We start from the raw sequence: 16,548 nt of genomic DNA, 5'->3' as shown, positions 1-16,548 counted from the left end.
GAGTTTGAAATTTCCTTCATTTAAATTTAGAATAGTTTAGAAGATCACTTAATCAAATAATTACGTCTGTTTTATTAATTGTGTGGGATTAACATGCGTGCTCTGTACTACATTTAAGCTTTAGTGCTTTATACTTCTATGTCGGGATCCAATCGGACAAAGATGATACACACGAATCGTACTGAAAATAACGTGTGTTTGCACAAATTTTTGTTGAAAAACCCGTTTTGTCCTCATTGTCCAACACCCTTTGTATCATATCCCAAATCCCCAAAATAAAATACATTAAATATACTAATTGAATGACCCTATCACCCACTTAATCAAAACTTTGTCGTTAGTTAAAACAGTAAATATAATAATTGTTTTAACAGTTTAAGAATATAACATAAAACCTAAAAAAATATTTTAAAGTAAAACATGAAAAAAAAAATATTTAAAAGGCAGACTCAAAGCAAGAAGAAGAATCGAACAACAATCATCATTAATAGAACTAGAACTAGAATATTTATGTTTAAATCTGCTGCTGTATCCTTGTATTGTTTGTTGCAACTGCTAGCAACGGTATGATTAATTCCATAACCAAATTGTATGCTTATGTCTAGTATAGTTTTATTAGTCTGAATAGCTCATTTGGTAACCAGATACACTTCTTCTTACTTTATAAGATATCATATAGTTAAAAGGGGGCGGATCCGTAATACTATTTTTATTTTTGTTTTTTTACGTACGTTTTTATAAGGCTCATTTTGTAATGTATTTTAACGATCTGAACAGTCTATTTTCTAGGCCTTACCTCAAAAATCATGTCTACCAAAAATACCCAATTCCAAAATCATATGACCATTGGATTAAGAGCTCATTTAGATGTATTTTTAAAATGACTAAAAACGTTTTTGGTTAAAATGTTTTTTGAACCAATCCTTAGTTAAAATACAAGTAAATTCTAAAAAAACACTTAAAGTGCTTCCTAGAAGAAGCAAATAACTAGTGTTTCTTGCAGAAAGCACTTCAAGTGCTTTTGGAACCAAATAACATTTTCTTTAAAAGCGCTTTTAGTCATTCTAAAAGCACATCCAAACGAGCCCTAAATTTAGTGTTTCTTTGTAAAACTGTATTCTCTATTAACTACAGATGAATGTTTTAATAATTTTGGATTTATCTAATTTTTTGTAAGAATAATCTATGAATGATATTCTAAAATATAAACAATTCGGATCGTTAAAACACATTGCAGAGTGGGCACTATAAAAACACATGTCAAAGTCCATGGAGAGTTCCACTTTGAAAGAGTCTCCTTAGCTTTTCTCTTTATGTAAATGACAAGTTTTGACTAGATGATAGTGTCACTCAGCACATCCCTATAAAACCCTAAAACAACACAGAAACAATATATGCTATATATTTTTTCAGGCAAAATAAAGAATTCGATGAGTAGAAGAAAAATAACAAGGCTCTTCTAGGTATGAAGCGAACAAGATTCAAGTATATTTTTGGGCATGGATTGATTTAATGATGGGAGTGGGTTGGTGGGAACAGCAAGGAGAAGGGAGGAGGTGCGCTTGAGAAAATAAGGACTTATTTTTATTAATTTGGTTTAATAAATGACAAGTTTTGAGTGGATGGTGGTGGCACTCAGCACAATTCAGTGACAAATCAAGTACCACATAAATTTTTTACCCGACGAAGGGTTAAGTCTGATGAAAGATTCTTGAGTAACAACAATTTTAGATAATTATGTGTTTATTTCTCTTATTATGCACCTAGTGATATAACAACTAGTGCATCTATCGGAAGGTAGCTGAGGGTAACTATTACAAGTGAGGCATAGAGACAACCAAACAAATCAGCACTGTTGAACATGATAAGAAAGCTTGTACATATTTTCACTGCAGAAAGTACCAGTTAATCTACGCCTTTTGCTGTTTCTCTTCTCTGCTGCCAAAGAAACAGAAGTATATGTCGTGGTGGTCGCCACGTTGCCAATGGTGTTCTCACTTTCAAATCTAGTAGGGCGATGGTCGAGAACGCTCACTGGGGTTCTTGTGCAGGACATAGTATCCAACCTTTCATTCTCTACCATTTCTTGCATAAAATTGAAGCATTTGAACAAACTCTCCTGAAATAAAAACTTAAATACTAATTAAATCATATGATTTTTTTTTTTAATTAATTGAAAATTTGTAATGTTGATATTGTGCTTACTTTATTTACATATTGGAAAGATGATAGTGAAGCTTTAAAAGGAGGGAACTTCGGTGGGAGCAGCTCATGGCATGCAGATAGGACAGCTGATGCTGCAATTATTGATGGCTTAAACTCTACAAATTTAATTTCTGCAATCAAATTTAAATTCAAATTCAAAAAAAAAAAAAAAAAAAAAAAAAAAGGTTGTGAGTCATAATTAATAATTTGTTAATCACGCATCAGTTTAGGCTAGTGATTTTGACACTCTTTCTTTTTTTTTACTCAGCACGTGAAAGTGCATTGTCTAAATGAGAAGCGTTAAAATCACTAGCCTTAATCTATGAAGCGGAAGTACTTGAACAATTAATAAGTAGTACCATTATGGGCATTGAAGATGATATCCGAAGCTCGATTTCTGAGACCTTGTGTAAGTGGCCGATCGTTTAAGTCCAGCGAAGACAAGAAGAAATGCAGAAAAGAAAAAGGAGTTATCGATCTCATCCGCCAATCTAGAGTATTGAGAATGAGAACCTCCATTTTATGAACCGTTTGCACATCGAAGACGAAACCTTCCCCTCTCTGTTACATGTATAAGCATTTAAGCAAAACAATTAGCTCTTCTGCTTCAGATATTGTATATATCATTCTCAGTTTTTTTTTTTTTAAACGATATTGTAAACTATTTTAACTCTATATGAGAAGGAGGATTTGAACTTAGGTGCAAGAGAGCGGTCACGCTGCAATTGAAGGGCTATTAAGTTACCTGAAAATCACAGTAGGAGAAGGGTGTGTTCTTCATCTTCGCAGCTAGAGATAGACAAGATACTTCCACAAGCCTTGAGACCCAAGGCTTTCCTTGCTGCAATGTGAATGATTTTCTAAGCTAATTAAGAAGTAAGAGCTAAAAAATGTGACATTATCTTGGAATATAAGAAACTAAACTTCTTTGTTACCGGAATATCGCACTTCGATACGAATCGATCCAGGTAGTTAATGGCAAGGTAAGGTATGAAAGGGTCAAGGTTGCAAGAATACTGAACCTGATAAAAATTGTCACAAGCTCAGACCAATCTGAAGAAGTAGAGTACTAGTAGAAACACAAAGCCATATGAAGTCCAAAAAAGTCATTATACGCTCCTCTAACAAACGATATTATAAAGGGGTTGATGCGGAATGATTTTTTTAGTGTCAATAACATCTCGTTTCTTTACCTGTAAAAACCGAGAAATGGCTTTGAGGCGAAAAGTAAAGTAGAAATCAGTGTGTTTTGAGCTGTTTGGGAAGTTTTGGGAGGGCATGTGATCATTTTCTGAGGCAAAGAGATCTGGGATTGTATCGGAGTTGTGTTCCTGAAGATCAAACTCATAATCCATGTCCGCTTCTTGGTTGATTTGGTTCTGAATTGGTGAAGTTGTTTGTGTTTGTAGGTTGTGAGGAGTGAATGAGGAGGTCAAGGAGAGGACTTTGAAGCAGAAATTTGAAGAGAGTAATAATGATGATGGGAAAGAGAAGCTTCGCATTCTGTGCTGATAAAGAAGCTGCTTTGCTGTGCCTGTGTGTGGTTCAGTCTTCACATTCACTACTCAGTCTTCTCTCTCTCTCTCTTTCCATTAACTTATATGCATGTTGGTCCCTTTTACTCATTCTCTCCTCATTGAAAAAGAAAACAGCATAAATTTGGTTCAATTTTACTGAATTTTTTAACCGCCTATAGAGAAAAGTACGAGGACGTAAAAAATTGTCTCACATTAAAAAGTTAAGAAACGACTTGTGAAGCGGGCAGCTGCAAGTACTCTACTCATCAGGTTAAATTGTCTATAACAAAGCATATATATGAGAGTGAATAACTTTCCTAGATTGAAAAATTAAAAAACCTTGCATTAGGCTGCATTCTTTATTTTTTATCAAGACTTTTGGGAATTGTATATGTCAGGGAGAAAACAATACCCACTGACCCTTAATTCTGGATCTAACTAATCACTAATCGATCCTAAAAAACTATTCACTGTTAATGCAGAAGTTAATGATGCTTATGCAAAGAAATATGAGAATGATTTGTCAGTCCAAATAAAAACAAAAACAATGACTAAAGAGTTAAGTCAAACCACTTTTAAATCTAACATTCACCTTAGAATTTCTTTTATTCTGTTAAGGGGGTAATTCAAAACCCTAAATTTATATTATTTTTGTTGTCATTTAGTAATATAGTCTAGTGGTATTTCTCTTTATATTATTTTTGTTGTCATTTAGTAATATAGTTTAGTGGTATTTCTCTTCACTTGTAAGTTAGATATTTTAAGTTTGATCCTCACCAAAGGCGAATTTGAACTATTTATTGTTAGCCCATTGTGAGGCTTAGCTCACTTGCCCACCCCCTTAGTGTAGATAATATCGTTTGTTAAAAAAAAAATTTGTTTGTTTGTTTTTATTATTAAAAACATGAGGACCAACTCTGGATGGAGAAAAACTTCCTTATCTCGGAGCTATATATATCCCTATGACACGAGAGTTTTTCTCCTCTTTGTGGCCTGATTGAATGACCGTAACTTGTTCGGTAATATTTTACCGTAGCTACTTTTAAGTACAAACAGTTTGAAATGAAACACATTGTTAAGGGAGTGTACAGATAAACCAATTGGACTATAGTTGGGACTGGAATCGATCGGATAGTTTTCTTTCAATTGGCAATTCAATAGTGAAAATCTATTATGAGCAGAAGAACGTGACAATTAGTGGTCCCTTTTGGGTGTTACAGAATATAGCATATATATATGTGTGTGTGTGTGTACCAAGATGTTAAGAGAGACACGGACAGTTGTGGTATCTATCGTCCCATTTTCCGCGATAAACGCCGGTACATTCAAAAGAGAAGGCTACTAAATCCATCGCTATGCACACAAAATACAGAACTACTAGCAGTAGCTGGCACAGCACAGCACAGCACAGCCATACCATCTTTCTCCTCTCCCCACTTTTATCATGCTTCTGTTTTCAAGAATTTGATCTTACATAACATCATGCTCCCTCTTGCACTTCTTTTTCAATTTATATATGGACCGAATTTATTGAATAGTTATATGCTTTTGGCAGCTTCCTAAGCATAGACGGTTATGGATGTGCAGGACTCATAATGGCACTCACATGCATCAATCGTTCACAATGCTTGTGGAAACGTGTGCATATAGGTATATATAAGTGCATCTTTGCTCATTACCCTAAAGTGGGAGTGATTGATACTCGAACCCCTCTGCCCCTTTGATTGTCGTTAAATTAGTTTGGTTTAAGTGATTTAAAACACGAATTTCAAAGTTTAAACTAATCTAAAGGTAATCAATTGGGGTGAGCAAAAATGCATTATATGCATGCTATCGTCATTCACCCATGCATGTGTCCCAACGGGGAAACTTCGCCACTTTTGATCCAACATCGATCCCAGCTAAATATAGGTTTTTTTTGTAAGTAATATGATATCTAGATGACTTCACTATATTATAATTGACATTAGTCGTTGTGTATATTATTTCTTTGTTAAATCACCTTATTTTACATTTAAATCCTCATCATATGATTGAACACCCCCACCCAAAATCCATCATTTTGTATAATTTTTCTCTGCTGGATTAGGTTTTCTGGGGGCCATTTGAGGTTGCATTGAACTCTCATGTGATTCACGTGTATGCAATAAATGCCAATATCGTATTCCCAGAATTTAAAGTTGAAGCTTTTTGTGCAGGTGGAAATAGACTATCCGCCATATTATATCTTGTAAAACCAGAAAAGCATCAGCTGAATTTAACCCCACCTAAAGAGATCTAATAAATTCATAGAAATTTCCCAGTTGAAGTTGAACCCCACCACTAAAACATATGGAGTATATGCGTTTCATTGATTCAGTACGATTTACAAGATGAATAGTAAACTAGGGCACTGCCTTGTTTCCTCAAATATGTATTTAGTTATATAACTTGCTTTGATTCTTTGAAATTGATATTCTCCTTCTTTCATCTTCTTCCATAAGCAAACGAATACTACTGAAAACCCTAAAATGCACACGGTGTCATAAATGATAGATTTTGCTTTATTACCTTAAATATACATAGTTATTTGATTTACGTGATTTGCCTAAATCCCATGATACATCTCCGATAACATCTATAAAAAAAACTAATAGACTGTGTATATATCTGGATGTTGCCCAACAAACCAACCACGCACAACACAACCATTCGTTCCAATGATAATTTTTCGAGTTTTTTTTTTGTAGAAATAAATTTTTTAATTTAATTAAAGACGATGCATGCAAACCGTGACAATATTGGTCTTTCCTTGTCATGGCAGGGTGACAGTTGGGTTCATGTTCTTGTGTTCAATGTGAGACCCTGGCTAGGACGTTTTATGTTTATGTGCATACTTCTAAAGTTTCCTGAATTTTCCAGGTCCCATAGTGCCCCCATATCATCATCAACAACTAACATATATCTCCTAGTCATGGTACATAAATAAACTTAAATCATTTCTAGTTTCTTCTACATGTCACTCATTGGCTTATATATCATTTTAATTTCTCAACTAATTAATCAATTATAATTTTAACAGGAGATTAAGGATATCTGAAAGCTACAAGAAAATGGGGAGCTGTCCATATACAAATTAACTTTTCAACAGCTTTGTTGCGTCCATCGAATAAGACATCATTTCATCATATCAATACGCAGAAGCATAATTAGACCATGTCATGCGTTTGTGGGGAGCTGTACATTTACAAATTAACTTTTCAAGAGTTGGATCGCCCAAATTTTTACACACGTTTTTATGAAGCTTATTCTGTAATATATTTTAACGATTCAAATTTTTTATCTTTTATAACATCATTCTTAGATCATTCCTACACAACAAAAACAAAAAAAAAAAAAAGACAAATCCAAAATCACTAGGACATTCATTTATTGTGAAGAAAATGGACACAAATAGTTCTACAAGGAAACTCTAAACTTTTAATCCAACGATCATATGGTTTTAGATTTTGGTATTTTTTTATAGATATGATTTTTTAAGGAAGACCTAGAAGGTAGACGGTTCGAATCATTCAACTACATTATGAAATGGATCCCACAAAAATATACGTAAAAATTATACAAACAAAATAGTATCACCTATCCGTCCCATCTATATAGATAGAGAGAAATCCGTATGAAATGCAGATTATTGAACTTGAGCCTCTCATTTATAAGGATAACAGCGGAGAAGCAGACCCACGTAAAATTAAGACGAAGCTTTTGGGAAGCTTCCAAAAATGGAGCATTCGTGATGACTTGTTTGCTTTGTCCCTAAAAACCCAAATATTATTGATTATTCTAATTAATCATCTTTCCCTTCGCATTGGGGTTTAGATGGGTCTAGAAATGGTAATTAGTGGGTAGTGGGGGAAAATAGATTTTTTCCGGATCTCTTTCACTAAATCTCACAAATCAAGTGATTTGAACTCTTAAAATTTGATCTAACGTTAAAATTATTATACTTTTTAGAAAGAGTATGTATTTTTAGCCGTTAAATTAAATTTTAGAAATTCGAATCATTTGATCTGTAAGTTTCGGTAAAAAAGATTCAGAAAGGATCTCAGAAGAGGACATATACAAGCAAACAGCTAGTCGTACGATTTGACGTATACACATTGACTTATCCCTCAATGTGAAGCATGCATGCTCACGATTCATGCAACGGGAACAGGGTCCATATTCTTGTCACGGGCTCGTCCGATAGACTCTTCTACATCTTTTTAATTATTTGCACATTCCAATTTCGAATTCTGTGTCAAATTAATGGTGCCCATTTCAAGTTTGCAATTATGGTATATAGGGCAATTTTCTATTTAAACTGATCTCCTTAATTAGATTTGTCTTATATTAGTTTGAGCAACACACCGTCACCATATTATAACATATGTATAATTTAATAATATTACACCTTGAAATATAGACAATTTGTCCATCCAAATTATTTATGTAAGTTACAACATGTGATGAGTTGTTAATAATAAATATAGACATAACTGGTCACACGATTCAAGTATTCTTTTTAGTGATTCAAAAAGCTCATATAAAGTTTTAGCAGTGCAAGTATGAATAAAGTCATAATACGTTTGCTGCTTGCATCTAAGTTTGAACCCTCTCCCTATAAATTCAAGTACATTAGAATGTCAATTTGTCAAAAAAAGTAGGTTTTCACATCGTGTTTTGCTTAACCATATTGGAGTCCTTGGTCACGCTTGTACCATGGTTAACAACTTAACAGTACGATCTATATATAAGCATCTTGGGCAGCTAGCAAGCTATAGAAAATACACCAGTTGGCTTGTCCTCAGGAACAACGACAAAGTAATTTCTCGGTTCTTGTTTCAGAGTTTAACATTATGCAGAAATAATAAAAAACACAAGAAGAAAATGTGAGGGCAGAATATATGTCAAATTGCGATTGACAATTTGACATGAATGTACATAGGATGCTTACTTCTTGTTTATGAAGGAAGGAGGCATTGAAATCCTTGAATTCATATAGGATATAGCTGTATATTGATAAGATTAATAAATAAAAAGAGGTGTTTAGATATAGATAAAAGGACAAAGCAAGAACCATTGCTGGGATTACATACACACACACACACATATAAATATATCATAGCACATAGTATAAGATGCAATGAAAAGACTTGGTGAAGGGGATCGATATGAGGGAGAGATCTAGGAACAGGCAAGAAGAGGAAGTAGAGAAGGAAGAAGCCAAAGAGGTATGAATGGGGATGTACCAGTTATAGCTACTAGCTTCCACCATTTCCTTTTCCTTTAAATATATTTGTTGTTTCTTTCGCTTTGCTAGCTAGTGAATGTCTTCTTCTTTCTTTGGGTGCCTCTGTGCCTCTGTCGATCGACTGGCAATGCAAAGGACGCACTATTTTGTATGTGTGTCTGGCAATTGGCATTGGTTCGAGAGAAAGCCTACCTAAAACTAAACATGCTTTATTTTTTTATGACCACAAATCGAAATCGCATCCCTACTTTTTTTATTTTCTGGTTAATTGAATATTCAAATCCCAGCTTTTAAGCTTTTTCTTTCTGCTTTTCTGTCTTACTTTATGTTATGAGTGCAGGCATTCACGCTTTGCTCCTATGCATGCAGATTACCATCGTCCTATGGTTTGTGGGTTGTAAAAGAAAACGATAGGGTAGTAAAAGAAAGTTACTAGTAAGACAATGGTGTGGCCTCCTCCAACACAACAATCAAGCCTTATTTCACTAAATGGAGTCGGTTATATGAATATTTGAATGTCAGTGCGCTCGATTTTACGTCAAGTCTTCCGTTAACTACAAGTACTCCATATTTTTTTCTTAAAGTAAATTTACAAGTCTTCCTAAGTCTTTCTCTACATCTTTTACCATGACCCTCTATCTCATATGTACATTTTCTAACTAGAGTATATGTAATTCTTTGGTTTTCCTGTCCAAATCACCTTAACCAATAATGGGGCTCCTCCAATTCGGACAAAAAAATTATATAAAAATAAAGGTACCTAGGACACAAAATATATAAGCAGATCCGAGGCTGATTTACAAACCTCAGATAGAATCATGCCAAGGCTTAATAATTTACTTGTTGGGCGATGTTGGTCCATTTGAAACTTGAAAAATTATGTGGACATTCGAGTTCAGCGTCAAGCCCAAACCGTGCCAATGTTTGTTTATTTTTATTAGATGTGAACCAGAACCATACGATCGAGTAGTAGTAAGTGGTCAGTCACATACATGATAGAAAATTGAAAAGAAGAATGTGTGTTTGAGGGGAAGACAGAGTGACCCAACAACCTTGAATTTCACCACTGAAGATGCCCATACGTTAGTACGAATCGGCAGTCCTTTTGAGCAGGCCTTGTTATAACTTATAGGTACAGTACACTTGAAGGGCTTTTTGACAGGCACTTGCCTTTTTTTAGGATGCGTTTGTTGCATTAAGTTATTTTGGACCTAATTAACTTCAAAAATTCAATTAGACTGACTTAGAATAGACTAGAAGATTCGGCCAATTATGGCAATTCTATGTCAAACTTATGCTCTTAAAAATGTACGGAGTAGTTGTTTAAGCCCATCTATAACCACTAGGGGGCAGATTGAGCCCTTCTTCTATGACCCCGCGTCAATCGTCGCTTTGGAGTAGTTGTTTAAGAATCACCTTGTCCTAATGCACTTTTATTACCAAAAGCATCTCCAAACAAAGAGATTTTTTAGTGTGACTGGAACACGAAGTAGTACACTATGTGTCACTATAAAAATGATGACATATGTGTGTTTAAAAGTTAATAACTTGAAAATTAAAATTTTCCACCACTTGTATAAAAGCATGTAGTATACCACTCATATTCCGGTCACAATAAAAAATTTCTCCACCAAACAAGCGATGGGAGGGGGGATGGTTAACCCAACAAAGGTTATCTAACCATAGACAGTCATGGGCCGGCCGATACTATTCCTGCCCCGGTCTACTCAAACTTTGTCAAGGCAATGACATATTTAGAAGTCCATAATGAAGAATACTACACCAAATAGTTAGGGATCGCGCAACCCCAATAATGTCCTAAAACGAGCTTGCCACGCAGAGGAGATACTATCAAAAGTGAGCCCGGTTTCAAACTCTCATTTCTCTCTTCTAGCATTATTTTTCTCTTTTAAAATTTAGTCGTAAGATTGAATATATCAAAATAGAATCAATGAATAGAAACTAGAATAATAGTGCATGAATAAAAAAAAATGAGAGAACGAAATCATTATCACAATGGTAAGACTAAAACGCAACATTACATTTGCAGTCAAATTCTCTATGTAAATAGGATTTGGATTCTCTCCTCCTCTCTTATTTTCCCTCCTCTACAATCTCTCATATTTGAACGCTCGCAGTGAAGTCCACATAAGAATCTTTTGTTGCTTTCTCTGTAGAGAGAGAAAAAAGAAGAAAGAGAGAGAGGAGGAGACTGGAGAGGAGGAAAGTGTAAAGGGAGATAATCCCACTCGTTGTAAGTACAAACGATAGATTTTATTATATTAAATGTTAGATTATCTACCAACAGAGATTCGAATCCATGCTGTCATGCAAGAGCTCAATCAGTTCATTTCCATCTTCTTTTTTCATACCGATTTCAATTCCAATTCATATGAATATAGAATTAAAACTCAAGAACTTTACAAAGAACCTCATTAGACTTCTTTTGTTTAAGAAAAAACAACTTTTATATTCACAAAAGATAAAGGGAAAGCCTTTGAAAGCAAAAGTTTTCACTTTTCCATATACACCATTTATCCCATGAAAATCAAAACGAGGTAAAAACAACCCTTCATAATTTCATCACAATACCAAGTTCAAAATGCTAATTACAGTTTGGATCGTCACTCACTCATCAACCAATCATCAAGCAATCACAAAATCATAAAATAAATAACAATTCAAACCACAGTAACTAGATGCTTGTTTCATTCATGCATTGATCAAGATGATGAATACGGAGCTCGACCCGTATTCGTATCGGGTCCGGGTCCTTGCCATTCCTCCCCCGATTGCACCACCATTCCTGGATTATACGGCGAAACCACCGCACCATTCCTCACTCCATAGTACACCTGCTGCTGCTGGTGGCTCCCTCCATCGGAAACCACCCGAGCTGACACGTCATACGGGTCCATCGCCACCACTGGCCCCAACCCGCCACCATATACTTGACCCATACCCGGTATTGCGTTATGGTACCCGACTGGAATCTGACTCGGTACCTGGTGGTATTGCTGATGAACATACTGACTCCGAATCGGAACAGGTTGGACCTGTACGTTTGTGGGTGGAACCTGACCCGGATAATAATAGACGGGTGCTGACCGGACCATATGACCCTGGTAATTAGGATCCGGCATATACTGCACCCCAGGGTTGCTCGCGAACCCAGTTGCTTGCGACACGGGCAACTCAACCGTCTCGGTAAACGCCTCCGATTGATTCTCTTTCGTCTCCATGAATTTATTGGAATCCGGTCGGGTCTTCACCGGTGGAAGACTCGGCATCGACGGGACGGATGGCACAGACGACGTCGAGCAGAACGGCGAGGAAGTGACCGGGGCAGGTGAACCCGGATCCGAAACCGACACGTTGTCGTTCAATACTGGTCGAGCCTTCGGTTTGAAATCGCCGCCGCGAGAGTGAGTGTCGTCGGAGTTGTCCAACCCGAATAAGTAGTCAGGCACTTCGGAGACGATCGAAGAAGCTTCGGAGCGGCCCCGCTCGAGCATAGCGGAATTCGACGCACCGCTGTTGAGCGCGTCGAGGAACCAGTGTTCGCGCTTGGCGGAGCCGTCGAGGAGCGAGCTGATGCTGGAGGATCGCGAGTTAATCGAGTCGTCGCCGCCTATGGGGAAGAGAAAGAGGCGGAGCCGCGCCGATTTTGGGTTTTGATTCTGTGCGATGCGGTCGTACTCCTCCATCATGTTGTCAACGTCCTCGTCCGTGGTGACCGAAATCAACGAGTCCAGGTCCTCGTTCGGCAGCTGGTACTTCACCGTTACGTTACTCAACCCTGCCGCACACAATCAAACCCCGCAATTAATTAGATTAATTAACCAACTGAATCGCGATGATACGTCGTCATTTCGACGAGTTTACTTGCCTGAGAGTTTGGAGAGCTTCGAGAGAAGAGCGGAGAAAGAGGTGGTGCGATGAACGGCGACAATTCGGGTATCGCCGCCGACATAGCGAAGCTGATTGTCGTGTGGGCGCGGCAGGATCTTGCCGCCGAAGCTGCACATGAACCGTACACGTGAGTTGAGATCGTGGGACGGGTGGTCCGAGCGTGGGGTCGACGCGACCGAGTCGGTGGCGGCGGAGTCCAACTCAGAGGGGTGGTGTGACGCCATTATCCGACGGCGATACGAACTATGCTCTCCGCAACAAAAAGTTGTGAAGGGCACTTTTGGTGTATCGGATTCAACGCCGAGGATTTTTCCGACTAAAAATATTATTATTTTGCTGATGGATCGGCGTGGAGTCCGATATCGAGTTGGAGTTGCAGACGTTGAGGAATGTCTGGGAGTGGAAATAGAGGGAGATTTGGATGTCTGTGACGGCTGGATGCGTCACAGACGCTTGCCTGACCCGGAATATTTTATTTATCGTATTTCCTAGCCGTTAGATCTTAGATAAATAATTCATTGACCATGATATCTAGCCGTTAGATATCTTTTTGACCTTGTTTGCTGGGCCCCGCTTACTATATTCTCCTCTCTTTTTTTCACCTAATTTAGCTAATTGAGTAGGGTATAAATTAATTAATCTCAGCCTCTTACAAAATTATTAACCACTTGGGATTGAAAAATGATATATTCGTCTTTGTTTTTCCTTCATTCTGTAATGCTATTAGTCTCTCTTGTCATAATTGGTTGATGATACTGCATATAGAACTCGTTTGAGAAGCGTTTTATTAATTAAAAATGTTTTCGAGAAAATGTTTCGGAAATAAAACTTTGGTAAAAATACAAATTAATTATGAAAAATACTTGAAGTGACTTTTGAAACTCAAAAGTATTTTTTTTTCTTTCTAAAAGCGTTTCTGTCGATTAAAAACGCTTTTCAAACAAGCTTGTAGTCTACCAGATACAAAAGGTATCGAATCTTCAAAGGTATCTTAGACAAAAACAAAAAGGAATTAACTTGGCGGGAGGTGGGAGAGCAGACGGTGGAGTTGGGCGAGTAAGGTGGAGAGGAGGGAAGGAAGGTGGGAGCGGGAGGTGGATAGATTTTTCAATGTGACCATCAAACGAGATGGTATACCACTTGTTATATAAATAGTGATATATATATGTGTTAAAAAGTTAATAATTTAAAAAATAAAAATTTTCACCATTTACATAAAAACAAATGGTGTACCACTGTGTTGCCGTCATAACTAAAACTTTATCCGGGAGATGGTGGGAAAATGCCTTAAACGACCAGATATATGGGTCCAGGTGTCATTGTCGCATTGTCAGAGGCAACGGGGTTGTTTGTCACCATTTTGTCCCGTGGCCCCGGGACTTTACTACGCCCACCGGCTTGCATCGTCGACCCCCTCACTGTCCAATCATTGAAGTGTTTGATGTTCTGCATTTATCAAGAAAAGTGACTGGTGGGTCCAACCTCGGCCTTGTGGGGTACTTGCTTCAATGAACTTGTATGTTACTGATACGTAAACATGACAATGTCGAATTAATCATGCAATATCAGATGTGAAACTTAAAAAAAAACTAATAAAAAAATATTTAAAAATTTTAAATTTTAACGAAATAAAATAAAATAAATGGTAAAGTAAATAGTATTAGGTTTAACATTTTAATGTAAAAATATTATTTTTCGTTAAAATGAATAATATCGTAGGCTTTTCGTAAAAATTCCCAAACTTAAAATTCATAATATTGAGGCCACGATGACGTAGTTGAGTCCTCATTTAGACATGGATCTAATGGGTAATATCCCCTTGATATATTAATCATGTCATTGACCGTCCACAAACATCTAAAGCAAATTCAGCTATCGATTTGGTACTTATAAATATATTTTAAAACGAGTTGTTAACTCACTCATAACTAGTTATGTGAACCCCAATTTAAAATTGAATTCACTATAAATACATATTGTCCTGCATTAGTCTTAATCTAACTTAATACTTCTTTTAACTAAGTGAAAATAGGGCAAACTCATGGCCAGTAATAAGGGAAAGGGATCCTCTCCGAACCCCTTTCGCAAAATCCATCCAATCATCTAATCCGGGTCTTTGAAATTTGATCCAATGACTAAAGTTATTATACCTTTTAAAGACACTCCATATTTGTAGTCGTTTGATCAAATTTTAAGGTCGTGGATTGATTGATTTGATGAATTTAATGAAATGAAATCGGAGAGAATCGCTTTTCAGTAATAAGAATTGAAATCATATTGTCCCCTTTTCTTAAAGTGGAAGCAAAATTTGAGCTATTATTTTATGTCGTTGGGTACGAAAGGAAAAGGTCAAAGTGAATAAATCAGGTATTAATTAATAGGATATGAGTCTTTGTCACTTATCAAGTTGGGAATGATTAAAGGGACGTTTATGGTAATGTATAACTTGGGCGGTGGCAATTCACCTTTTAGAGAAGCAAACCTTTTGGAGAAAGAGACGTTTAGGGATAGTGCAAAGGCACTACCATCAAGAAACCAGGAACTGATGTTGAACAAAAAGCGGAATGGAATAAAAAGGAAATGGATGGTCAGAAGACAAATCATGTAGTGAGAATTTATAAATTTGATGTTCGAGCACTAATTTGAGCTCATAATACCTCTTTAGAAAGGGAACGACACAACAATTTTAATTTTCGTAATAAAAAGCATACCTTTGAATTGTCATCCAATTAATTTCGTTTTAATTACCAAAGTCCATTGAGTTGGTCCAAGAAGTTCTAATCCTTAAATTCTTCATTTAAGTCACTAGATGTTTCAATTGTAATAATCAATTATCAGTTAATCAAAATTATCTTTTGGGATTTTACTCTAAAAAACTGATAGATGTTCCCTTCCCGTCCCGAACCCTTGCAAAGTGGGGACCTTGTTGGCTTCTGATCGCCCTTTTTTTTATCCTTTGGGATTACTCTAATAAATGATGGATTCCAGATTATCAATCATTTAAGGATTTACTTGTCCTTTACTTCGTGATGCATCAGAAACTCTACCTATCGAATGCCAATATTTGGCAGCCAGCGTTATTGGATCATCTTCCAATTAATAACAGCCGACCGCTTTACCACTAAGCTACTAAGGAATATATCACTTAAGAAGCCAACTCTTGTTCACAGAAACTTGGGTTACCCAGCTACTGCTACTGCTGCTGCTGCCTAACTGTCATGGTGTGCCTAAAAATGGCTTTTTAGAGGCCTTCTATGGAGTCTTACCACTAAATGTGATTGACCATTGGAATTGTTTGATTGTTTCCAGATTTTGTAGAGGATCTCCACTTTGCGATCAGGGCTTTGCTTATTGCGGCCTTTTTATTATGGGCTGGGCTTGGCCTAGACTATGTATCCCATTCCATCACCAAGATGCCTTTTCATTTCATTTAGTGGGCCTGGCCTTACTATCTCTTTCACACACACACACACACACAGAGGCCATTTAAGAAGGGATTCCCACTTTTTAAAAAAATTGAAAATTAGTTATGAGACTCACTTTATATCGAATTTCAACAATCTAAACTATTTATTTTGTAAATCTCGATTCATATATCGTTTTTCCAAAAAATCATTTCAATCCGTTGTCTATTTAATTGTCACG

At 36.5% G+C, this 16,548-nt stretch overlaps 2 protein-coding genes across 3 annotated transcripts; both read right to left on the bottom strand.

Annotated features, from left to right (window-relative positions):
• Positions 1-1,725: 1,725 nt before the first annotated feature.
• Positions 1,726-3,808, bottom strand: LOC137727354 (putative cyclin-D6-1). 2 transcript variants are annotated; one of them, XM_088677396.1, is made up of 6 exons: positions 3,399-3,808; positions 3,141-3,227; positions 2,951-3,046; positions 2,565-2,766; positions 2,206-2,336; positions 1,726-2,131 (listed from the first exon to the last, which is right to left on the bottom strand). In XM_088677396.1, the coding sequence occupies exons 1-6, from the start codon at positions 3,705-3,707 to the stop codon at positions 1,847-1,849; spliced, it is 1,110 nt and encodes a 369-aa protein (XP_088533522.1). In that variant the 5' UTR covers positions 3,708-3,808; the 3' UTR covers positions 1,726-1,846. The 2 variants fall into 2 exon arrangements, with proteins under 2 accessions (XP_088533522.1, XP_068322320.2); XM_068466219.2 differs by having other exon boundaries at positions 1,726-2,119; positions 3,399-3,806.
• Positions 3,809-11,550: 7,742 nt separating this feature from the next.
• On the bottom strand, positions 11,551-13,330 carry LOC137729778 (uncharacterized). The gene is made up of 2 exons (XM_068468802.2): positions 12,881-13,330; positions 11,551-12,790 (listed from the first exon to the last, which is right to left on the bottom strand). Exons 1-2 carry the CDS (start codon positions 13,125-13,127, stop codon positions 11,715-11,717), a joined length of 1,323 nt encoding a protein of 440 aa, XP_068324903.2. The 5' UTR covers positions 13,128-13,330; the 3' UTR covers positions 11,551-11,714.
• Positions 13,331-16,548: the final 3,218 nt, after the last annotated feature.

The sequence above is a fragment of the Pyrus communis genome, chromosome 10 (genome assembly GCF_041283825.1).
Source record: "Pyrus communis isolate YQ-2024b chromosome 10, ASM4128382v1, whole genome shotgun sequence".
Lineage (NCBI taxonomy): Eukaryota > Viridiplantae > Streptophyta > Magnoliopsida > Rosales > Rosaceae > Pyrus > Pyrus communis.
The sequence above is the reverse complement of the archived record's forward strand: the minus strand, read 5'-3'. Positions and strand labels throughout refer to the sequence as shown.

Bases quoted from the DNA above. Each gene is read 5' to 3' on its own strand.
- LOC137727354 (XM_088677396.1), bottom strand. From the start codon at position 3,707: ATGCGAAGCTTCTCTTTCCCATCATCATTATTACTCTCTTCAAATTTC. The intron at 3,228-3,398 runs GTAAAGAAACGA...AATTTTTATCAG, and splicing joins CCATTTCTCGGTTTTTACAG to GTTCAGTATTCTTGCAACCT. The intron at 2,337-2,564 runs GTACTACTTATT...ATTTGATTGCAG, and splicing joins CATCTTCAATGCCCATAATG to AAATTAAATTTGTAGAGTTT.
- LOC137729778 (XM_068468802.2), bottom strand. From the start codon at position 13,127: ATGGCGTCACACCACCCCTCTGAGTTGGACTCCGCCGCCACCGACTCG. The intron at 12,791-12,880 runs GCAAGTAAACTC...TGTGTGCGGCAG, and splicing joins GAAGCTCTCCAAACTCTCAG to GGTTGAGTAACGTAACGGTG.